The sequence below is a fragment of the Macaca nemestrina genome, chromosome 9 (genome assembly GCF_043159975.1).
Source record: "Macaca nemestrina isolate mMacNem1 chromosome 9, mMacNem.hap1, whole genome shotgun sequence".
NCBI classification, from domain to species: Eukaryota; Metazoa; Chordata; class Mammalia; order Primates; family Cercopithecidae; genus Macaca; species Macaca nemestrina.
In genome coordinates, this window is record NC_092133.1 from 28,425,443 (window position 1) to 28,449,354 (window position 23,912).

General features: G+C 37.8%; 1 protein-coding gene across 4 annotated transcripts in view; it reads right to left on the reverse strand.

The window, feature by feature from the left end:
• Window positions 1-23,912, reverse strand: part of LOC105478298 (sortilin related VPS10 domain containing receptor 3) — a 612,041-nt gene that overhangs the window by 24,168 nt on the left and 563,961 nt on the right. For all 4 annotated transcript variants that reach the window (XM_011735416.3, XM_071069164.1, XM_011735417.3 and 1 more), the window contains 2 exons: window positions 22,797-22,983; window positions 16,760-16,893 (listed from right to left, as the gene is read on the reverse strand). In XM_011735416.3, coding sequence (XP_011733718.1) covers window positions 16,760-16,893; window positions 22,797-22,983 — 321 coding nt within the window. The remainder of the gene's footprint in view (window positions 1-16,759; window positions 16,894-22,796; window positions 22,984-23,912) is intronic.

The window sequence follows — 23,912 nt, forward strand, 5'->3', positions numbered from 1 at the left end:
ATTAAGCCAGACCTCTGTTAATTCCAGCAAATTGGCCTTTCAGAGCCCCACAAATCCAACAGGCAGCTGATTGACTTCTCTGTCTCTGTGCTTCATCCAATCTACAGAGCCAGCCCACAGCAAGGCCCCTTAGAAAAATACCTCATGCCCTGCCTAGGCTGTGAGCTACATCCCTCCCCACAGAGAATCCCTCATGTGTGACAGGTCACATATTATCCACTGAGCCTGGCAAGAAATTGACAAAGCTCTGTGTGACTATTTAGTTATGAGATTTCCACTTGACTAATGGAACTAAGCAAGCTGCAGGGAAATCTTGGATGCAGCCTACATCAGTTTCCCAGACACAGTAAGTCAAGTTAATAGTGTACATTCTAAAATCTCCGCAATTTAAAATGCATACCTTGATAACAGCTGCCAGTCCCAAATTGGACAGATTATGCAGTCACTATGCTTGCCTTATTTAAAACCTTCAGCAGATTATATAGTAATGTGTGCAAAGTGCTCATCGTATGAAGCACAAAGCCTGGATATATAATTATGGATCTACCACGTTTAGAACTATATAAAAAATCTTAAAGAAATAAGCAAATAAGCAAAAAAATAAAGCAAAATACTATCTATAGCTACTAGTTGTAAACTAAAACTAAACTAGTGATATAAGATAGAACCAAATTCATGGTTCTATTCACTAGTTTGGTTTAAAACTAAACTAGTAGCTATGGATGCTAAAGCAAAGAAATGAAGCCAAACAGTATAGTAAACTAGTAATTTAAAGCTAAACTAATAGTTATAGATACTATTTGGCTTTATTCCTTTGTCTTTGTGTGTTTTTAAAGGAGAAAAATGACTGGTGGTAATAGGTGGGAAAAGATGATAAATAGTTAAAGGTAGTAAACCAAAACTCCCATACTTTTATGCCTATGGGATTAATGTGAATATTCACAGGTTAGAAAAGCACTTTTCCTCAAATACAGATACACTAACATACACAGGTAAATACATCCAAAACCTCTTTGACAGTATCTGTCTAAAGTATCACTGTCCATGAATCTGGTTCTATCTTATATCACGCTACCCTAAATCAGAATTTTTGTGACAAAAGCAAAAGCATCAATTTTTATCACTCAAAGCCATCTATCTTCCTCACCTTTTAGCATTTTCTCCAACTTCTGCCCAAATGAATCCTTTAATTTTGGCTGAATTAGTTTAACATCCCCAAAGCCTAACCTCTACACAAAAATCCCTCTCTTTCCTCTCTGCCTCAATTCTACTGCTCCTTCTATGCCAGCTTAGGCTCAACTTTATATATGACTCACCCCATGACCAACAATGTCTACATATCCATCACTCCCTAGGCTGCTTGACTCAGCCAGTAATTTTACATTCCTATTGCATACCTGCTTTTATCTATTCTTGAATTTTACCCTCATATTCTCGAATAGATTACATGTTTTTTGAAAGCAATAAATGGAATTTACACTGCTTTGTATTCCACACAACATGTAGCTCAAACTATAGGCTCTTAAAAAGATCCACAAAAGTACTGATGGAATTTCACATTGCCCACTGATAGATTTGTAGGCACATATGCCTACAGTTGGATTTCAGAAATTCTTGCTCTTTTCTATTTGCTTATACAACATATTTGTTTGTCACTTATTGCATATGTGCTCATTGTGCTTTCTTACTGGGGATATAATCTCCTTGAACGTAAGGAGAATGTCATATGTGTTTTTCTATCCCTAATATCAGCAAGCAAAAGTCTGATTATAAAGGCAGGACATCATATCACTCTTATCAGTAGGATGACTTCATTTAACTACTTACATAGTAACCTGGTCACACAAACACAAACACATAAAAACAGCCATAAACATCACCTTCCAAGGTTATTTCCTTAATTGTATTCTCTGTAAAATGGGATAATTTCTATTTCATCAGTGATGTTCTGATAACAATAAAATAATGTGTATGAAGAGACCAGTACATAATGAGTACCAGAAATATATACTCAAAATTAGTATTAGTTCCTTTTACAGGTCAGTTGGCTAGTCAAAGGGAACCAAATAGCTCTAAAATCGCAGCACTCGCCATATACGTAGGGACATTCATGCATTTGCCAGCCAAATATAGTGCTCATTGGATCAACTACTGGGGACCATGGCCATCTTGATGTGTTTCTGGCATGGTGTTAGCAAATAGCACTGCACTGAAAAGTCACCTCTTTCAAATGGACCAAGTAAACATTTTTAGAAATTGGAGTGTAACCTGTGGAACCAAGTCAGATTTTTAACCTAAATACAAATGTTATTTATGCAAATGATGAGCACAACAGTGACTAATACTTCCAAATGCTCGGTTGTGTTCTAAACACTTTCTATGCCTTTCTTTACTTAATCCTTGCAGCAATACTTGATCATAGATACTACTGTTATTACTCAGACATTACAAACAATAAAACTGAGACTCAAAGAAATTAAATGCTTTGACTTGACTAACGGCATACAGCAAAGAAGATTCGGTCTGGACTCCAACCTAGGTTTGTCTTGTTCTGCAACCACTCTATTCTACCGCCTCTCATGTATTGTCATTCTCTTGGTTCTTTGGGAACAAAACCACCTAGTAAGACCTCTGGGACCCGGGTATTCGTGCAGCATTTCATGTTCAAGGTTTTGGATTAAAAATTCCTAACCAAGGGAATACCTCTCGTCACCATTAATTTAAAAACATAAAACTATAATGCCAATATGTAATTTAAAAATGCCCTCTCGTAATATGGCATAATATATATGAGGTAGGTATTAGATAGATAGATTGATTGATAGATTATAGAAGTGGAGTGACAGAGAGATACACAGTAGATTTCAAATAATAACTAAGTCATGTTCATATGTTACATATTATAGTATCCTTGCTTTACAGAAATTGATACAAACTCAAATTAAGTGACTCATTCAATTTAACACAGATATTATTGCAGAAGTATAAACTAGAATCACCAATTGCTTTGTTCATTTATTTGTTTTTAATCAAATACCTATTAGACACTGCATGGCATTTCAGGTCTTAGAAACAGCACTCAAAGAAAAAAATAGGGCTGTAGAGAAATGTTGTGTCTTCCGTTCCTCGCAGGCTGCTGACTAAATCACTGTGTTGGTAACAGTCAAGAACTGCCCTTCTTGCACATAGAAGTTTCTTAGAAAGGATCATCAGGTAAATGAGCTACAACAAGAAAGAATTCTCTGACTTGACAGCCAAATCCTCATATCTGCACAGGAGAAATGAACTTAAAATCCTCCTCTTTCTAACTTCTCCCTGAACAATTTTCTCTTTTTCCTTCACTGTGTATATCTGCTGGTCTTTGAGGCGCAACTTTAGATTATGTAACCTCCAGGAGATAAACACCTATAGTGGTGCAGCTAAGGCACGTGGGGCTGGGGAGAGTGCATGATAAATGGGAATTAGTAGACCCAGTTTTGAGGTCTGGCTCTGCAACTAACCAAGTGTTTGAATTTGGGATGTTCATCTCAGACAGGGAGCTTAACTTCTCTAATGTACCAAACAGGGCTTTTATTAAATGACCTACCCTTCTATTTTCCTGGTGAAGAATAATCCCAGAAATGCAAATGCATTAGTCATCTACACTGAAAAATTAATTTGAAAATATGAGGCACAAATAATGCAAAAAGAAAAGGGTTCCTTGGTCCATAAATCTTGCTCTATATTTTACCAAACCATGCTAAATATAAGTTCTAATAATATCATAAAAAGAATCCATTTATTGAGTACATAGTGTGTGCCAAGCAAATAGTATAGTTTTACTATATATTTATGCCATACAATAGCATAGTTTTCACAACAATAAAGTTGAGATAGGCATTATTCTTTCCACTTTACGGTGAGCCAATTACAGTTTAGGACAGATAATTTTATCAAGCTCTCACACAACTAAGAAGTAGCAGTTCTGGAAATTTAACCCATGAAACCCTAAATCCAAGGTCCATGTTCTCTCCACTGTATCATGCTGCCTCCCTAAAAAAGATCGGGGATAAGTTATCTCCCATTTACGCAGGAGTAAGGGTGGGGTGAAGTTCTCTTCGGTTGTTATCGACCAGAAACTGAATATTTATTTCCCTTCTCTTTAGATATCCAACATTTCCAACTCTGATGTTGTACCTTACTTAAATTATGTTTTTTAACTGAAAGCTTTCTCTAGGATAAGCAATGCCAATCACATTATGAGTTTTCCAAAAAAAAAAAGAGTTTTCAAAACACACACACACACACACACGTCTGAGAGTTCAGAACTCCATGAGTATTCATAGGAAGCCCCCTTGACTTCGTGAATTTTATCAGCAGTAGGTGACTACGTACACCCAGCAAATGTTAAAGAACATTGCCCATAGGGTTATAGCAGGGGAGGGGGAAAATAATTATTTTGAAATACACATCAGAGCACTATGTTCTTTTTAACAAGGTCTGCTCTCAGAAGAAACTTATAAATCAGAGCCTAAACTGCAGGGGTTTTATAGTCCAACTAAGCTACGGGCAGTAAAATGTACAACGCCAGCCCACTTTATCCTTCCATGTGGGAGAATATAGATACCTACCTACAGCCCACTCTAAATAATCTAACCATCCTGAGGGATCAGGAGAGGGAGAACAAACAGAAACACCTGTAAATGCCTGAGACCTAATGATAGGTTGATAGAAAGCTTCCCCTCCTTCCACATCTTACCACCACATGACTAAAGACTTATTTACAGCCATTCCTGTCACCCAGTATATCATGTCCAGTTATGAAGAAAAAAATTACGAGGCATATTAAAGGGAAAAAACATAGAAGACACACAGAAGGCATCAGAGTCAGATATAACAGGGATGTTGCAGTGACCAGAGCAGAAATTTCAAACAAATTTAATTAATGTGCTAAAAGATTTAATGGATAAGGTAGACAGCAGCCCAAAACTGATGAGCAATGTAAACAGAAAGTTGAAAATTCTGAGAAAGAAAAGAAATGCTAGAGATCAAAAACACTGTTCTTGAAATTTAAAAATGCCTTTGATGTGTTTATTAGTAGACTGAACACAGCTTAGGAAGAATCTCTGAGCTTGAGAACATCTCAATAGAAAATGCCAAAACTGAAAAGCAAAAAGAACAAAAAGTTAAAAAAAAAAAAAGAAAAAAGAAAAGAATATCCAAGAATGAGGAACAACTAAAAATGGTATAAATGCATGTAATGTGAATAACAGAAAAAGAAACAGAAAAAAATCTGAAATAATAATAACTGAGAATCACAGCAAAGTAATGTCAGACACCAAACCACAGACACACAAAAATCAGAGAACACTGAGATAGATAAATGCTGAAAAATCTACACCTAGATGTATCATTTTCAAACTACAAAAAAAAAATCAAAGATTAAGAAAAAAAATCATGAGAAAAGCTAGAGGAAATAAACACCTTACTTATAAAGGAGAAGAAGTAAGAATTATGTCCAACTTCTCCCCAGAAACCATGTAAGCAAGAAGAAAGTAGACAGACATATTTAAAGGGTTGAGGGAAAAAAACTCCGCCAATCTAGAATTCTGTACCCTGCAAAATTATCCATCAAAAGTGAAGAAGAAAAGAATGTTTTCTCAAACAAAGCAAACATTAAGAAACTTGTCAGTAGATCTGTTTTGCAAAAATCATTAAAGTTTCTTCAGACAGAAGGAAATATGGGTCAGAAACTTGAACCACATGAAGAAAGGAAGAACACTGAAGAAGAATAAATGAAGGCAAAATTGTTTGACCCAGCAACCCCATTACTGGGTATATACCCAAAGGATTATAAATCGTTCTACTATAAAGACACATGCGCATGTATGTTTATTGCAGCACTATTCACAATAGCAAAGGGTTGGAACCAACCCAAATGCCCATCAATGGTAGACTGGATAAAGAAGATGTGGCACATATACACCATGGAATACTATGCAGCCATATAAAAGGATGAATTCATGTCCTTTGCAGGAACATGGATGAAGCTGGAAACCATCATTCTCAGCAAACTAACACAAGAACAGAAAACCAAACACTGCGTATCCTCACTCATAAGTGGGAGTTGAACAATGAGAACACACGGACATAGGGAGGGGAACATCACACACTGAGGCCTGTCAAGGGGGAATGGGGGACTAAGGGAGCAATAGCATTAAGAGAAAATACGTAATGTAGATGACAGGTTGATGGGTGCAGCAAACCACCATGGCACGTGTATACCTATGTAACAAACCTGCATGTTCTTCACATGTACCCCAGAACTTAAAGTATAATAAAAAAAGAAAGAAAACTATTATTCCCAATTGACTTAACAGAAAATATTTCCTCAACATAATAATACCAACATATATCTTATGTATGTTTATATACAAGTTAAATGAGTGACAACAGTGAGAGAAGAGGCGAGAGACAAGAATTTATAATTATTTTTACTAAAAGTCACTCTCACTACTATTGAAGCCATATAGTGTTATTTAAAATGGGTTTCGATTGGTTGTAAATGTATATAGCAAATTCTAGGGCACTCGCTTGAAAAAGTTTTCTTTAAAAGTATGAGTGATAAACAAAAAAAGAAATAAAATCAATAAGGACATAGTTGATTTTAATAATGCCATCAATCAACTGGACATAACTAACATCTATAGATTGCTTTATCAGACAACAGCAGAATACACATTCTTCTAAAGCCCAAATAGAACATCCACTGAACTAGACCACATCCTGGCCCATAAAACACACTTTAACCAATATGAAAGAATAGACATCATACAATGTCTGCTCTCAGATCACAATTAAATTGAGTAATAAATAATTAACAGAAAGATAAGTAGAAAGTCCCAAAATAAATGGAGATTAAACAAGACACATCTAAATAACACATTAGTCAAAAAACAAATGTCAAGAGAAACTAAAAAGTATTTTCAACTAAATGAAAATTAAAAAAAAAACTAACATTTGTGGGATGCAGCAAAAGCAGTACTTAGAAGGAAATTTATAGCATTGAGTGTATATATTAAAAAGAAGAAATATCTAGAATCAGTCATCTAACCTCCCATCTCAGGAAACAAGGAAAAAAAAAAAAAAACTCCAAGTTAAGCAAAAAAAAAAGAAATAATAAAAACTAGAACAGAAATCAATGAAATTGAAAATAGGAAATCAATAGAGAAAAACAAGTAAAAAAATCTGGTTCTTTGAAAATATCAGTAAAGTTGATAAGCCTCTAGCCAGGCCAATTAAGAAAAAAGAGAAGGGACACAAATTACTAATATCTGATATGAAAGAGGGGACATCACTACAAATCTTATAGATATTAAAATGATGACAAAGGGGTAATATAAACACTTCTATGGCAACAACTTTGATAACCCAGATGAAACAGATCAATTTCTTGAAAGACACAATCTGATAAAACTCACACAGGATGAAAAACTGTATTTGAATATAACTGTACCTATTAAATAAATTGAATCGGTAATTAATAACTTTGCTAAAGAGAAAACACTAGGTCCAGATGGTTTTACTAGCAAATTCTACTAAACATTTAAGGGAAAAATTATGCCAATTTTCCACATTATTTTTCAGAAAATAGAAGAGGATAGAATATTTTCTAACTCATTTAATCAACCAAATACCAAAATCAACCATCAACCAAATACCAAATACCAAATATAACCAAATACCAAAATCAGGTAAATATATTACAAGAAAGGAAAACTAAAGATCAATAATTCTCAGAAACAAAGATGCAAAAATCCTCAATAAAACATTAGCAAATTGAATCCAATCATGTATAAAAAATTATACTCCATGACCAATATCAGAATTTATCCCAAGGCTGGTTCAACGTTTAAACATCAATTAATGTAATCCGTCACATCAGCAAACTAAAGAAAAAATAACATGATCATATTAACCTATGCAGAAAAAGCATTTAACACAATCCAACACCCATTTGTAACAACTCTCAGTAAACTAAGAATAGAGGGGAACTTCCCCACGATGATAAAGAATATCTACAAAAAAACCCTATAGCAAACATCATAATTAATGGTGTGAAATTGTAAGCTTTCCCACTAAGATCAGAAACAAAGCAAGGATGTTCCCTCTCACCACTTCTTTTCAACATTGTACTGGAAGTCCTGGCTAATGCAATAAGACAAGAAAATAAACAAAAGTTAAACTGATTGGGAAAGAGGAAAGAAAACTATTTGTTCATAGCTGATATGACTGCTTATGTAGGCATCTAAGAGAATCAACAACAAGCAAAAATCTCCTAGGACAAATACATAATTATAGCAAGGTTACAGGTTACAAGGTTCATATATAAGAATTGATCACTTTCCTATATACCAGCAATGAGCAAGTGTGATTTGAATTAAGAACACGATACCAAGGAGCTTCAAGATGGCTGACCAAAGGCAGCTTGTACTCGTCTTCTCCACAAAGAAGAACCAAAAATAGTGACTAGACAATCACACTTTGAATAGGTCATCTAAGAAAGAATCCTGGAGTTCAACAGAGAAGTAACAGGAAGCACATAAAGCAGTGAAGGACATGGAAGCAAGGCAGTCTGCTTGGCCAGGATCGGCTGGGTGTTTGGAGAGATTGCCCAATGTGGATAGGGACTCCCCAATATAAGAAAAGGGTAAGTGAGAGACCTCCAGAAGTCCACATCCTTACCATGGACTCCTACGATCCTAGCCACTGGAGAGCCCCTTGACCATCGTGGGCCCTGAAACTGAAATAAGAAGCTCCCTGTAGACTGCAATGTCAGTGCTCCAGACAGGGAGCTCACACTGGCTTCCACACATCCCAAGTCCAAAGCAGCTGCAGCAAGGTGCCATTTTGAGAACCCAGATTCCAACAGACTTCACCCTGCTCTGAGGCCCAACAGCGACTACATCTCCTTATTCCTGGAGCCCTACTGACATCCCCCACAGGCAGTCACCACTGCACCTAGCTGCTGCTGTGAGGACTGAGGCACAGACCACTGGTAATGATCATACTTGCCACCATCAGCAGAGCCACTGTGCATTTTCTTGCACCCAGACAGAGACCCTCTCCCCACCCACAGCTGCCATTACTGAGGGCTGCTGCCATGGGCTGGGACGTGAGTGAAGTGTAGGCTGCGAGTGAAGTCGAGGCTAAGATATGAGTGAAGCACCAGTTGCAATGAGGTGGCTGAAGTGCAAGTGAAATATAAGCTACTGCCACCTAGGCTAAGATACAAACAAAATATGTATTTCCCACCCACCTGACTATGGCTGCCACTAAAAGCAACCCTGCCCTCCCTGGTAGCAGGGTTGCAGCACAACCACTCCCATTCCCCAACCTAAGCATCCCACCTGGGGTTTGGAGATGACCCCACCACTGTCTACCACAGCCACTACCTGCACACAACACCAGGGGGCCTGAGAGTAGGACTTCTTAGCCTGGCTCTGCCCTCCCCTGAAGCCAGAGGACTCAATCTGAGAGTCTGAGGGTCTGGGGATCACACTGCCTAGTCTACTACAACCAGTAACTCAGCACTCCTCCTAGACACCTGAGGTTGGGCCCACCACCCTGCCACTACCACCAGGTTGGGCCCACCATCCTGCCACTACCACCAGAGCTGGCACCCATCTGTATTCACTAATTGTAGATATGAAGACTAAACCACTAAGCCCATTGCAGCCACCACTAACATTAATGGAAACTGCTCGAGACCCAGAGGGTTATCCTGCCACTGCTACTACCATCACCTACACCACAACTCCTGCCCAAGGGGCACAGAACCCACTCACCACCTGGTGCACCACTACACCTACCAGCAAGACACTTGGAGGCCCAGAAATCAGTGCAGTTGGGCCTTCTAACACCAAGGCCAACATACACCACCCTGAGGCCCCTAAATAGGCATAAGCAGCCTACTGCTGCTACCTTAGGACCCCAAACCCTGGCCCACCTGGCATCCCAGTCCCTAGCAAAAAATTTCCACAGTCTTCACTAATAACTGCCCCCAACACAGCAAGGGAATCACAGCTGCCACTGATTCTATTTAAGGCAAAATAAATCATACAGACGCTATACTAATGCATGCACCCAGAATCAAAGCCAAAGTGCCCTACTCAACCAACACTATAAAAACATCTTCAGGAAAAAGTCCCTCCCAACAAAAGCAAATTCAAAAAATTGGAAGACGTGATCATTACACCAGCTGCACAGATATCAACGTAAGGACACAGAAAACATGAAAAAGCCAGAAAAAGTGACAACTCTGAAGGAATACAATAATTCTCCAGTAACAGATCCCAATCAAACAAAACAATTATAAAATCCAAGAAAAGGAATTCAAAATATTGATTTGAAAGAAGCTCTGTGAGATAAAAAGAGAATTCAAAAATGCAAGGAAAAGAAATCAGAAAACCAATTCATGATATGAATGAGAAATTTACCAAAGAGACACTATTAAAAAAAATGCAGACAAATTCTGAACAGAAGAACCCACCAAATGAAAGACAAAATACGTTTGAAAGCTTTAATAGACTAGATCAAGGAGAAGAAAGAACCTCAGATCCTGAAAACAGGTCTTTGGAAATAACCCACTCAGACAAAAATTTTAAGGGAATAATTTTTTTAAATGAGCAAAGCTTATGTGTTATATAGAACACCATAAAATGAGCAAATATTCAAATTGCTGGTATGCCAGAAGATAAAAAGAAAATGAAAGAATTACAAAATCTATTTAACAAAATAATTGTGGAAACTTTTCCCAAGTCTAGCAAGAGATTTAGATATTCAGATTCAGGAGGCTCCGATAGTTCCAAAAAGATGAAAAGCAAAAAGATCTTCTTTATGCCACATTATAGTCAAACTTTTAAAAGTCAAAGACAAATACAGAATTCAAAAAATAGGCAAAGGAAAATGTCTAGTTACTTATAAATGAACCCCCATTCAACCAAGAGTGGATTTGCCATCAGAAATCTTACAAACTAGGAGAGAATAGGATGATATATTCAAACAGCTGAAAGGAAAATACTGTCAACCAAGAATATTATACCTAACAAAGATATTCTTCATAAATGAAGAATTGAAATATTTCCCAGACAAGCAAAAGTTGAGAGAATTCATCACCACTAGATTTGCCATATTAGAAATTCTTAAGAAAATTCTGTGAAAGAGAAATAAAGAATGAAGAAAGCAAGAGGGAAAGAGAGAGAGAAAGAGCAAGAAAGAAAGAGAAGAGAAAAAGAAAGAAAGAAGACAAAAAAGAGAGAGAGAAGGAGTGAAAGAAAGAAGAGAGACAGAGAAAGAGAAAGAGAGAAAGAAAGAAAGAAACAACAAAAGAAAGAGAAAGAAAGGAGGGAGAGAGTGAGGGAGGGCAGGGAAGGCAGGCAGGCAGACACGTGAAAATATAAAAACCACTGGTAGAACAAACAAACAGAGCCGGGCGCGGTGGCTCAAGCCTGTAATCCCAGCACTTTGGGAGGCGGAGACGGGCGGATCACAAGGTCAGGAGATCGAGACCATCCTGGCTAACACGGTGAAACCCCGTCTCTACTAAAAAATACAAAAAACTAGCCGGGCGAGGTGGCGGGCGCCTGTGGTCCCAGCTACTCCGGAGGCTGAGGCAGGAGAATGGCGTAAACTCGGGAGGCGGAGCTTGCAGTGAGCTGAGATCCGGCCACTGCACTCCAGCCTGGGCCACAGAGCCAGACTCAGTCTCAAAACAAACAAACAAACAAACAAACAAGGAAGATAAAAGATTAAATGAAAACAAAACAAAACCACTATGATAAACAGTAAGAGAGAAAGAAAGGGACAAAGGTATACAAAACAACCAGAAATTAATTAATAAAATGATAGAAATAGGCCCTCACATATCAGTAACCTTGAACATAAACAGATTAACTTTCCTCAGTAAAGATACAGCTAATGAAATGGATTTACCACACACACACACACACACACACACACACACACACACACACACACACACACACTGACTACAATATGCTGCCTACAAGGAACTCATCCCACCTGTCATGACATATATAGACTGAAAGTAAAAGGATGGGAAAAATACATTCCATGCAAATGAAAACTGAAAGTTAGTAGGAGTAGCTATATTTATATCAAAGAAACAAACTTTAAGTCAAAAACCATAAGAAAAAACAAAAAAATACAAAGAAGATCATTATATAATGATAACGGGATCAATTCAGCAAGAAAATATCATAATTCTAAACATATATGCACCCAACACCCCAGCACCCAGATATACAAAGCAAATATTAGTAGATCTAAAGGGAGAGATAGAATCCAACACAATAATAGTTGGGAGCTTCAACACTCCACTCTCAGGATTAGACAGATCATCTAGACAGAAAACAAAGAAACATTTCACTTAAACTGCACATTAGACCAAATGGACCTAACAGATATTTACAGAAAATTTTATCCAAGAGCTAGAGAATACACATTCTTCTCATCAGCACATGGAACATTCTCCAAGATCTACCATATGTTAGGACACAAAACAAGTCTGAACAAATTTTGTAAAGTTGAAATCATACCGAGTATCTTCTCAGACCACAATGGAATAAATCTAGAAATCAATAACAAGAGGAACTTTAGAAACTGTACAAATACATAGAAATTAAATGATATGCTTCTGAATGTTGGGTCAAGAAAGAAATTACAGAGTAAATTTTAAAAAATTTGAAAAAAAAAAAAAAACCCAGAAACACAACATACCACAACCTATGAGATATAGCAAAAGCAATGCTGAGAGGTAAGCTTATAGCAATAACTACCTACATCAGAAAAGCAGAAGGATTTCAAATAATACAATCTGCAACTCACGGAACTAGAAAAGCAAGAACAAATAAAACCCCAAATTAGTAGAAGATAAGAAATAATAAAGATCAGAGGAGAACTAGAGACTAAAAAATAATACAAAAGATCAATAAACCAAAAGGTTTTTTTTTTTGAAAAGATAAACAAAATCAATAAACCACTTGCTAGACTAACCAAGAAAGAGTAAAGACTCAAAATCAGAAATGGAAAAGGAGGCACTGCAACTGATACCACAGAAACACAAAAGATCGTTAGAGACAATTATGAACAACTATATACACTAATAAACTGAAAAACCTAGAGAAAATGGATAAATTCCTAGACACATGCAACCTACCAAGATTGAATCAGGAAGAAATAGAAAGCCTGTACAGGCCAATAACCAATAATGAGATTTAATTAGTAATAAAAAGTCTCCTGAACAAAGAAAAGTCTATGATCAGATGGCTTCACTGCTGAATTCTATCAAACTTTCAAAGATGAACTAATTTAAACTCTTCATAAACTATTACAAAAAATTTAAGAGGAGGGAATGCTCTCCAACTCATTCTACAAGGCCAGAATTACCCTGATACTTAAACCAGACAAGAACTCAACAAAAAAACAAAACTGTGGGCCAATAGGTTTGATGAATATAGAATCGAAAATTCTCAATGAAATACTAACAAACTGAATTCAACAGCATGTCAGAAAAAAATATACATCAAGATCAAGTTGAATTTACCCCAGGGATGCAAGTATAATTTAACATACACAAGTCAATAAATGTGATACATTGCATCAATAGAGTGAATGACAAAAACACATACTATCATGTTAATAGGTTCAGAAAAAGCATTTGATAAAATTTAACATCGCCAATGATAAAAAGTCTCAACAAACCAGCATAGAAGGAATGTACCTTAATGTAGTAAAGGCTATATGACAAATCCATAGTTAATATCATACTGAATCAGGAAAAGTGGAAAGCCTTTCCTTTAAAGCCTAGGACACGAAGATAAGGATGCCGATTTTCACCACTCCTATTCAATATAGGACTGGAAGTCTTAACCAGAGTAATCAGGCAAGAGAAAAAAAAAATAAAAGATCATCTAAATTTAAAAAGAAAGAGTCAAATTGATCCTCTTTGCTGATGTATATTTAGAAAACCTTAGAGACTCCATGAAAAAACTCTTAAATCTGATCAACAAATTCACTAAAGTTGCAGAATACAAAATCAACATAGAAAAAACAGTAGTGTTACATATCAATTAAAACAAAAACATAAAATACCCAATATCTTGTACTTTAGCACCATCAAAAATGAAATACTTCTGTATAAATTTAATAAAATGTGTATGAGATCCATGTAGGAAAAACTACAAAACTCTGTTGAAAGAAATCAAATAATAACTAAATAGATAGTCCATGTTCATGGATAGGAATACTTAACATCGTGAAGATGTCAGTTCTTATCAATTTGATCTACAGATGCAATCCAATGCCAGTCAAAATCCTAGCAAGTTAGTTTGTAGATATTGACAAAGTGATTTGAGACTATATATGGCAAGGGAAATGACTCAAAATAGTTAACATAAAATTGAAGGAGAACAAAGTTGAAGAATTGACTCTACTCAACTTCAGGATCTATTATAAATTTACAGTAATCAAAACAGGTTGTACTGGTGGAAAAAAACAGGAAAACAGACCAACGGAACCAAATAAGTAGCCCAGAAATAGACCCACATAAGTGTAATCAACTGATTTTTCGCAAAGGAGCAAAGTTAATACAATGGAGCAAAAATGGTATTTTCAACAAATGGTGCTTGAACAACTGGACATCCACATAAAAAAAAAAAGAATCTAGGTATAAACCTTATGCCTTTAAAAAATGATCTCAAAATGGATCATAGATCTAAATGTAAAACTCAAAACTATAAAACTCCTAGACGACAACATAGGAGAAAACATGAATGATGTTGGGTTTGGTGAAGTCATTTGAGATACAACACCAAAGACATGATTCATGAATAAAAGAACTGATAAGCTGGACTTCCTTAAAATTAAAAACTTTGTCTACAAAAGACACTATCAAGAAATTGAAAAGATAAGCCACAGAGTGGAAGAAAATATTTGCAGAAGACATATCTGATAAAAGATTATCCAATAATACACAAAGAATTCTTAAAACTCAATAAATAATGGAACAATCCGATTTAAAAATAGGCCACAGACCTTAATAGACAACTCACCAAAGATGTTATATAGTTGGCAAATAAGCATATGAAAACTTTCTCTAAATAATATGTCATCTGGGAAATCCAAATTTAAACAAAAATGTGATACCATGACACGGCTATTAGAATGACCAAAATCCAGAACATGACACCACCAAATGCTAGTGAGGATATGGAGCAACAAGAACTCTCATTCATTGCTGGTGGAAATGCAAAATGGTCCAACCAGTTTGGAAGACAGCTTGGTGGTTTATTTCAAAACGAAACATATTGCTACCATAAGATCCAGAAATCATGCTCTTAGTATTTATCCAAAGTAGTTGAAAACTTATGTCCACACCAAACTTGCCCATGAATGTTTATAGCAGCTTTATTCATTATTGCCAAAACTTAGAAGCAACCAATACGCTCTTCAATGAGTGAATAGATAAATAAACTGTGATACATTCAGACAATGGGATATTATTCAGCACTGAAAAGAAATGAGCTATCAAGACATGAAAAGACATGGAGCAAACTTAAATGCATATTACTTAGTGAAGGAAGCCAATACGAAAACAGTGCATACTGTATGATTCCAACTATATGACATTCTGGAAAAGGCAAAACTACAGAGACAGAAAAAATATCAGTGGTTGCCAAGGATTAAGGAGGAGGCAGGTATGAATAGGTGGAGCACAGAGCATTTTTGGGGTAGTGAAACCCTTCTTTTTGATACTATAGTGGTAGATTCATGTCATTATACATTTATCCAAACCTATGGAATGTACAAAACCATAAATGAATCCCAAAGCAAACTATGGACTCTGAGTGATAATGATATATCAATGTAAGTTCATCTGTTACAACAAATGTAACACTCTGGTGGGGGATGTTGATAATGGAGGAGGCTATACATGTGTAGAAGCAGGGGATATATGGAAAATCTCTGTACCACCTGTTGATTTTGCTGTGAACTTACAACTCCTCAAAAATGAAGTGTTCTTTATAAAATAGGAATAGAGAAGAACATTAAGAACATTAATTTAATTGAGGAATTCTCAGTCAAATTGTTCCCAGCTTCTATCATACAATTGTGGTCATGCTTGACACAGGTGTTGCCATCACCATGGCTGGAAGCAGGGAGTATATGGCCAGTCCAGAGTTTGGCCTCTTTTGTTCCTTTCTTTGAGATGTGGCAACCTCAGTAACGCCTAAAAAGAATGCTAGCATTTCTAGAACATCTAGTAAGTATTGATAAGGATTCTTTACCTGTGTTATCTTGCTTAATTTTGACTGCCCTACTTTTATCTAGACAGATAGGGCTACTTAATCTCAGAGATGCTAAGTAACTTCTTTGACATTATATAACCAGTCCAAAGCCAAGATTAAGCAAAATGGAACAAATGAAATTTTAGAATTATTGATTAGAGAAGCAAGAACATGCAGGTTCGTAAAGTTTCTCAAAGTACTTTTTCTTCCTCAGGATTATTTGAACTTCCCTAATAAAGTAATGAACTTGGTGTGAAGAGGTAGGTTTTATTCAATTTTGTGGGCTCACAGGTTTATTAAGTACCTCTTATTGCCTGAATTCTCAGTGCCCCCTCAATAGACACATAAAAGCAGGAACATAGGAACATTCAGTACAGATCTAATTTGACACCAATCAGAAAGGGCCGAACCTTTGTGCTATTGCTGAACCACCAGAAATAGGTAAGGGTCCCCAGCTGACTGGGCCACACGACTGCACTGATGTTGACCTCCTTATTTCTTATGGCAACAAATGGAACTCGGAGATGAACATGCTCCACAGGACCTAAGGAAACAGAAAAAAATGACAGTGTTTATATTTCTGGATGTGGGCAAACTGTATTATACCCCTAGATTCTTAACCTTAATTTCTGTTAGCATCCCCTGTAATAAAGGAAGGTTCAGAAAACCATACACATTGGGAGGTGTGCATATGCACTTGAAATGAAGCACTGGGTATAATAGGGAACTCAAATCAAGTTTCAGATTTTTTGAGTGGCATCTGAACTAAATTTACATCTGATAAGCCTAACCACAGATGCTTATGAACCTCTAATACAAGGACAAAGCTGATTTACTAGACACTTAGCCAATAACTGGGAAGATAAACAGCAGTCTATTTTGTTATTGATGATTAGCCTGTATTGTGATTTGGGGTCAACGCATTGTGTGGAGGGCTCTTCCATTATTCCTGATTGTTAATGGGTTTCCATCTCCTTCAACAATCGGCCATTGTGCCTCATCATCTGCAGTACACACTGGGTGTCATTCAGAAACTGGCAAGGCTGTTTTCCAAAAAGGGAAAAGTATATCTCCCTAAATCAAAGGAGACACAAATGTCAGGTTCCCAAATAATAAAAAATCTGCTTGCAGAAAGGTAACCAAGTTTCTCATTTTTTCCCTCAGAAAACTGATAAAAGCAGCATGATATTCTAAACTAGCAAGTAGAATAATATACATGAACACACCCTAGGCAATAAGTGAGGATTTTAGTTTCCAAACTAAAATGAGAAGAGGACAAAGCTGATGAAAAACTGTTAATGTGGGCCGGTGCAGTGGCTCACACCTGTAATCCCAGCACTTTGGGTGGATCACCTGAGATCAGGAGTTTGAGACCAGCCTGGCCAACATGGTGAAACCCCATCTCTCTTAAAAATACAAAAATTAGTTGGGCATGGTGGCAGGTGCTTGTAATCCCAGCTACTCGGGAGGCTGAAGCAGGAGAATCACTTGAATCCAGGAGGTGGAGGATGCAGTGAGCCGAAATTGCACCACTGCACTCCAGCCTGGGTGACAAGAGCAAAACTTCATCTTAATTTAAAAAAAAAAGGGGGGTGTGGGCAGTAATGTATCAGTGTTGCATCTGAGAGGTACATAATTTTTTAACACTGCAAGATTTTTTCTTCCTTTTTCCCTCCTTTCCTAACTCCTTTCCTTACTTTCCTTTCTATCTTTGTCTTCCTCCCTCCTTCTTTCTCTTCTTTAATCCTTCCTACATACCCAAATCCAAATAAAATATTTTAATTCTCTTCCTACTATGTCAGAGCACATTTCCTTGGTTTCCACCATCATCAATTTGATGAGAACAAGTAACTGAAGAGACTTCTATATGAAGTTCTTAAGCCACAACTGTAGCAAAGACATCTCTTCAGCCTGGATGGCTTGAATTCTTCTTATTGGTGGAGCATTTTTCAGGCCATCTAGCCATCCTTATTTGCTTCCCTGGTAATTCTGGAGACAAGTCAGTTCAAAGGGATGCTTCCCATTTCAACTCTGGCACAAATGTACTTATACGATTTTTTCCTTTATCTTACGAGTCTTAATCCTACACAGACTATTACCTTGTTCTAAAAATAAGGACAACATTTGCTCTGCCTTCCTTATAGTAATAAGAACATATGAAATTGTTACATGGTTGTTTAAAGTACTAATAATTAATGAAAGAATGTCATGATTTCTACCATTACTGCCCACCACCACCACTGCCATCACTGTTTCTGTCTGTCATTGGGTAGAAGTCCCTCTAAGGACTTCAGTGAACATTCTCCTGAGTCTAATTGGACATATTCTGTGTCACAGGTAATTTTATATTGAAGGGGAAAGTGTTTGGACAGCGACTGCTATTTGGGTGGGGAGACCAGCCAGGCCAGTGTATGAGCAAAGGATAAATGCTTGAGGGGGATGGATGCCCTAGTTTCCATGATGTGCTTATTTCACATTGCATACCTGTATCAAAACATCTCATGTACCCCATAAATATATATACCGACTATGTACCCACAACAATTAAAAATAAAATAAAACTGAATACTTAAAAGGAAGAGTATCTACAGCCTGAGAATGCTTTCTGCCTAAAGTTCTCTGCCTTGACCCCAGACATATGGCATCTCAAGATTTCTCTTAGCAAACACTTTCAACTTTGTCAATTCAGACACACGTTTGGTTGAAGGATGACTTATTTTAAATAAGAATTTTTTTGTTATTATTTTTGTATGATTTGTTTGTTCATGGGAGCAAAAAAGGCACAAGATGTGAGAAAATAATGGATAATTTCATTGCTTTATTTACTCATTTTTAGGAGTTTACCTAATTTATGTCTCTTTACAGTTTGTGTTTTATTGATCAATGGGGGAAGAGAAAGAGGCTGTGGGGAGGGGATTCTGGCTAGTCCACTTCCAAGGAGGGAGATGAAAAACTTCCTTCTCTATGCCCAGATTCAAATCTCTCATTTTTCTCCTGATAGGAAAGGGGCCCCTTTAGGGGACCTTTTTACCCTCAAAGTCACTGCTTCTGTTCTCACTGTTATCCTCCAGAAAGCATGAAACCTATTCCCCAACACACCTCATGGGAACCCTGGGATCTTCCACAATTAAGCAATGATGCAGCTGTGGTTCATGGCCTTGAGTTTCTTCTTGGCTTTCTGTCACTTGGGGGTCTTGGCTCAGTGGGAGCTGACAGTGTCAGGTCCTCTGATATCCAAGAAGATAAAAGGAGAACCCCTTCTCCATAAACTCATGCCAAACACAAAAAGGATATGGCGTTTACGACTTGGAAGACCATCACTCATGGTTGCATTTATTCCGCTTCAGGACAAGCGTGTTTGGTTAAAAATAATCCTAAGGAACACTACCATACAGCAGTTTTTTTTAGGCAAAGATTCTGAGCCAGGAGCCCTGGGCTTTGATGTGGAGACAAACGAAGGATCAATGAGAAGAGATGACAGCTGAGCAGAGGAAGAAACAGTGCAAACTTCTAAATTCCTCACTGTCAAATAGTACCCCTTTTGATAAAAATCTAATAATCTGTGCGAGATTGGTTATTATGGGCAGCTAACAACTACGTTTGTTAGCTAATGGCCCAAGATAAGGCCAAGAGCAGTCTCCACAATAAAAACTGTCTGGAAAATGCAGCCATGATTGATTTGGAGGGAATTATGAGCACAATAAAAGTTTCAAGGAACATTTCCTCCCTCATGCACATAAGCCACGGTATAAACCTGTTCCTTGCTGTTGTGTTTTTTGCCAGTAAGATACATTGGTTGTCACACCCTGAAGGCAAGGCCTACTCTTGGCAGAATCAAAAATGTGGGTGGGGCAAGTCCTTGGAACAGAGAAATGTGAAGTTCATTTTCCTTCTTTGTCTTCATTTTTAAATGCGGCAAAAATGTCAGGTACGAAGTTAATAGGAAGTACTTAGTAAATACTCTAATTTATCATGCACCAAGCTGAGTGATAGGCAGCATTCCGCACACTGTGCCAAAAAATAACATGGACCTGAAATTGCTGTCCTAAGGAAGGTCTGCTTGCAAGTTGGCCCCTGGCTGGTAGCTGGGAAGATGGCTCTGGGAGTGTTTCCAGTCAACCATTAACTGATAAGAGTGGTTCGCCCTGCCTAAACTGTTCTTGCAAACAGTATGGTTTATTCCCAATGCTTTCCATTGGGAATCTGGAGTTTTGTTACATGCCAGGCAGAGGGTACCTACATGACTGGCCCCCATTAAGAACTCTAGGCACTGAGTCTCTAATGAGATTCTGTTTTAGACAGTCTTTTTATACATGTTACAACTCACTGCTGGATAAAGGAGTGTCCTGTGTGACTTTGTAGGGAGAAAACTCACGGAAGCTTCTGCCTCGTTTCCTCCAGACTTTGCCCTCTGAGTCTTTTCCCTTTGAGGATTTTGTTTTGTACCCTTTCGCTGTAATGAATCATCATCATGAGTGAAACTTTAGCTGAGCCTTGTGGGTCTGCCTAGTGAATCACCAAACCTGGTGGTGGTCTTGGGGATACCAAACACATGCACACCTCATCCAGCTTGATTCTCACATTCTCACAGCCTCCCTTTTAGCTAAGCACTGAAGATAAGGTGTTTTTTTTGTTGTTGTTTTTGTTTTTTTTTTTTTTTGAGACAGTCTCTCTCTGTCTCCCAGGCTGGAGTGCAGTGGCGCCCGGCTAATTTTGTGTATTTTCAGTAGAGACGGGTTTCACCATGTTAGCCAAGATGGTCTCAATCTCCTGACTCCTTGATCTGCCTGCCTTGGCCTCCCAAAGTGCTGGGATCACAGGTGTGAGCCACTGCGCCCAGCCAGCATTGAAGATAAGAAATTGGAGGTTTATAAAGCCTAAGAACATTGACCAATAGTAGACATTTAACAAAGGAATGTGATCGGAATTCAAGCACAGATCTCCCTTGTTCCAAAGCCTGGGCTCATGAACACCATGCACACCACCCACCTGGGTTTCTGACCTGGTGCTTCTGGCACAGAATGGTTGTAGTTGATGTGATGTGGTTCTCACTTTGCCTGTTTATGGCTCATTTGTAGCAGCACCCCACTTTCCCACCAGAATGGAAACTCTGTAAGAGGAGGGCCATATCTGCATTGCTACCTCCTAGTGCCTAGCAGAGTGCCTTCCATATTTTAAGACTTCAACAAATTTTTGTTAAATTAATTAGTGAATGATCGGATGTTTTTTTTGTGTGTTTACTATTACAAAAGCCCCATGAGGCAAAGTGGCAGTCAGAATTAAGTCATTTTAAAACTGGAGTTCAGGAGATCCAGAGATAAAATCATTTATCTCATGGCCATGTAGCCTGTCATTTTTAGGGACATGATTGAGCTACATAATCCAGGTCTCCTCTCACACACATCCCTTATCACTTTTGGTCCCTTTACTGGCATTTTGACCAGAGAGCTAGGAGACTACCTAGCTTACTGTTTGCCAGGAAGCTCTTAGGTATAGGTTGTTTATATGATAGAGTTGATGCCATCACTGAGTTGTTAATAGGAGGGTACTCCTTGTTTTCACTTAGACTCTTTCAGAACTTAAAATTTCACCATATGTAGCATATTACCTGGAAATTATTGTGGGGTATGAAAGTAAGAACCATGGAAGTCCTTAGACTCAAGAATATCACTGATACACATGTGGGAAACCAATCCCAGTCCCATGACAACATTTCTTTGACCTGACATTCTAAAATCACAGTATTAAAGTTTCAGTTTACATGCATCAAATTCTAGAATAGACAATACACAAAATGCATCCAGCACAAAAGAAATATTTTGGAACACCAACTGTTCTTTTGGTTTGTGCCAAGCAACAGCCAATAGCAATGAAATAGATTCTAGGACAACAAAATATTTTTGGACAGTTCTTAGAATTGTCAAAACAGAATGAATTTGCAGTAACCTTTTATGTAAAAATTAGTTTTGTGTGTGTGTTTAGTTCTACATTAAAAATATCCAAACGTGTTTATTTAATCCTTCTTTGGCTCTTACAACACAAATAACAGTTGACTTTGATTTTTGCATTCTTCATTCATGATAGATTGAGAATGAGCCTGAGACTATCAACCAGATGGCTTGTTTCTTTTTCATTTTGAGGATTCTCCAAAAGGAAGAGAGGAGACTTTTACCTGAATGTGTATGCATGCACACATTTATATCAGAGCAGAGTGGTGCTGAAAAGGAGGGCCCAGTTGGTAATATGTTATCCAAACTTCAAAATAATCAATCTATTTCCGTATCATAAAACTCAGAAACACAAATGAGTACATATCTCCACCATTTGGTTTGGGTAATTGTAGTAGTCATAGTGAACCTGGTCTCAGCTCTGAATTTTAGGAAGTCTGAACAGAACTAGTTGCCAACTGGGAATAAAGAGAAAAAGGGGCTGGTGCCTGCTACTTACAAACCACATGCAGGAAGAGGACAGCTGTATCTGAGCCAAGGTTGTTCTCTGCATAGGCTGTCACCTGGAAGATCCCTGCACTCTTATACACGTGCTTGATGCCGTCCTCGATGGGGCTGAAGTTTGCGTAGGACACAGCAATCCCATCCCCAAAGTCAAGCTGGATGTTTGTCCTTTGGAGATCACCCTGCAAGACGGCATAGCAGATGGGTCAATTTACGTGGTCCAGCCATACTCCTATCTGATGCTTCCTCCTGTTGCTTCAGCATCAACTTCTGATGACCCATAGTCTTTCTCAAGGGGCTGAAACACCTGCAACACAATGATCACACTCCCATCTGATCCACAGGGCACTATGGCCAGGCACTATGGACCTATTGTCTTCATCGCCTAAGCTTAGGGCAACCTGAGTTGGTATGACACTGGCAATAGTGGGCAAGGTAGACCCTCTATAAAGTTCTGAAGGGAAGCCAAGGTTTCACTGACTCCCTCACATACATAGTTTAATTCTCCTTCTGTGTCGTAATAATAATTGCAGTTATAGTAGCAGCAAATAGTTACAGAGGTTCTTTTATTAGTGCCAAGCAAGTACCCTCTTCATAATTCCATATTGTAGAAAGTATTTTGTCCCCATTTGTGTGGGGACAAAAATAAGTAGTTAGACCAAAGTTTCATAGTGAGTACAGGAAGACCAGGTTCCAGACCCAGTCTGGTTTCAATAATGCCTTCAGTTGCCATGCAGTTGTAATTGTTCCTATTTTGAGTATTTGCTATGTTACAAGAATTATGCTACTCACTTAATACATATTATATAACGCCATCTGCAAAATAACAGCAGGGATAGGATGGCGATTCCCATTCTACAGATGAATACTGCATATCACCCAAAATTATACCCTTGTTCTGTTATCCTTGGACTTCCCTAAATCTACCTAAGCCTCCTCTTCCCTGAAGCCTTTTCAGATCATCCCAGCTCACAGATATCTCTATCTCTTGGAAAGCCAAGAGCTCTCTGTATACTACCTGGTAACATCATGCCAATGATTCAGGTGAATGCATCTCACCACCCAAAGCCAACATTTAGCTTCTTAAGGGCCTATGCTGAACCCCATTCTT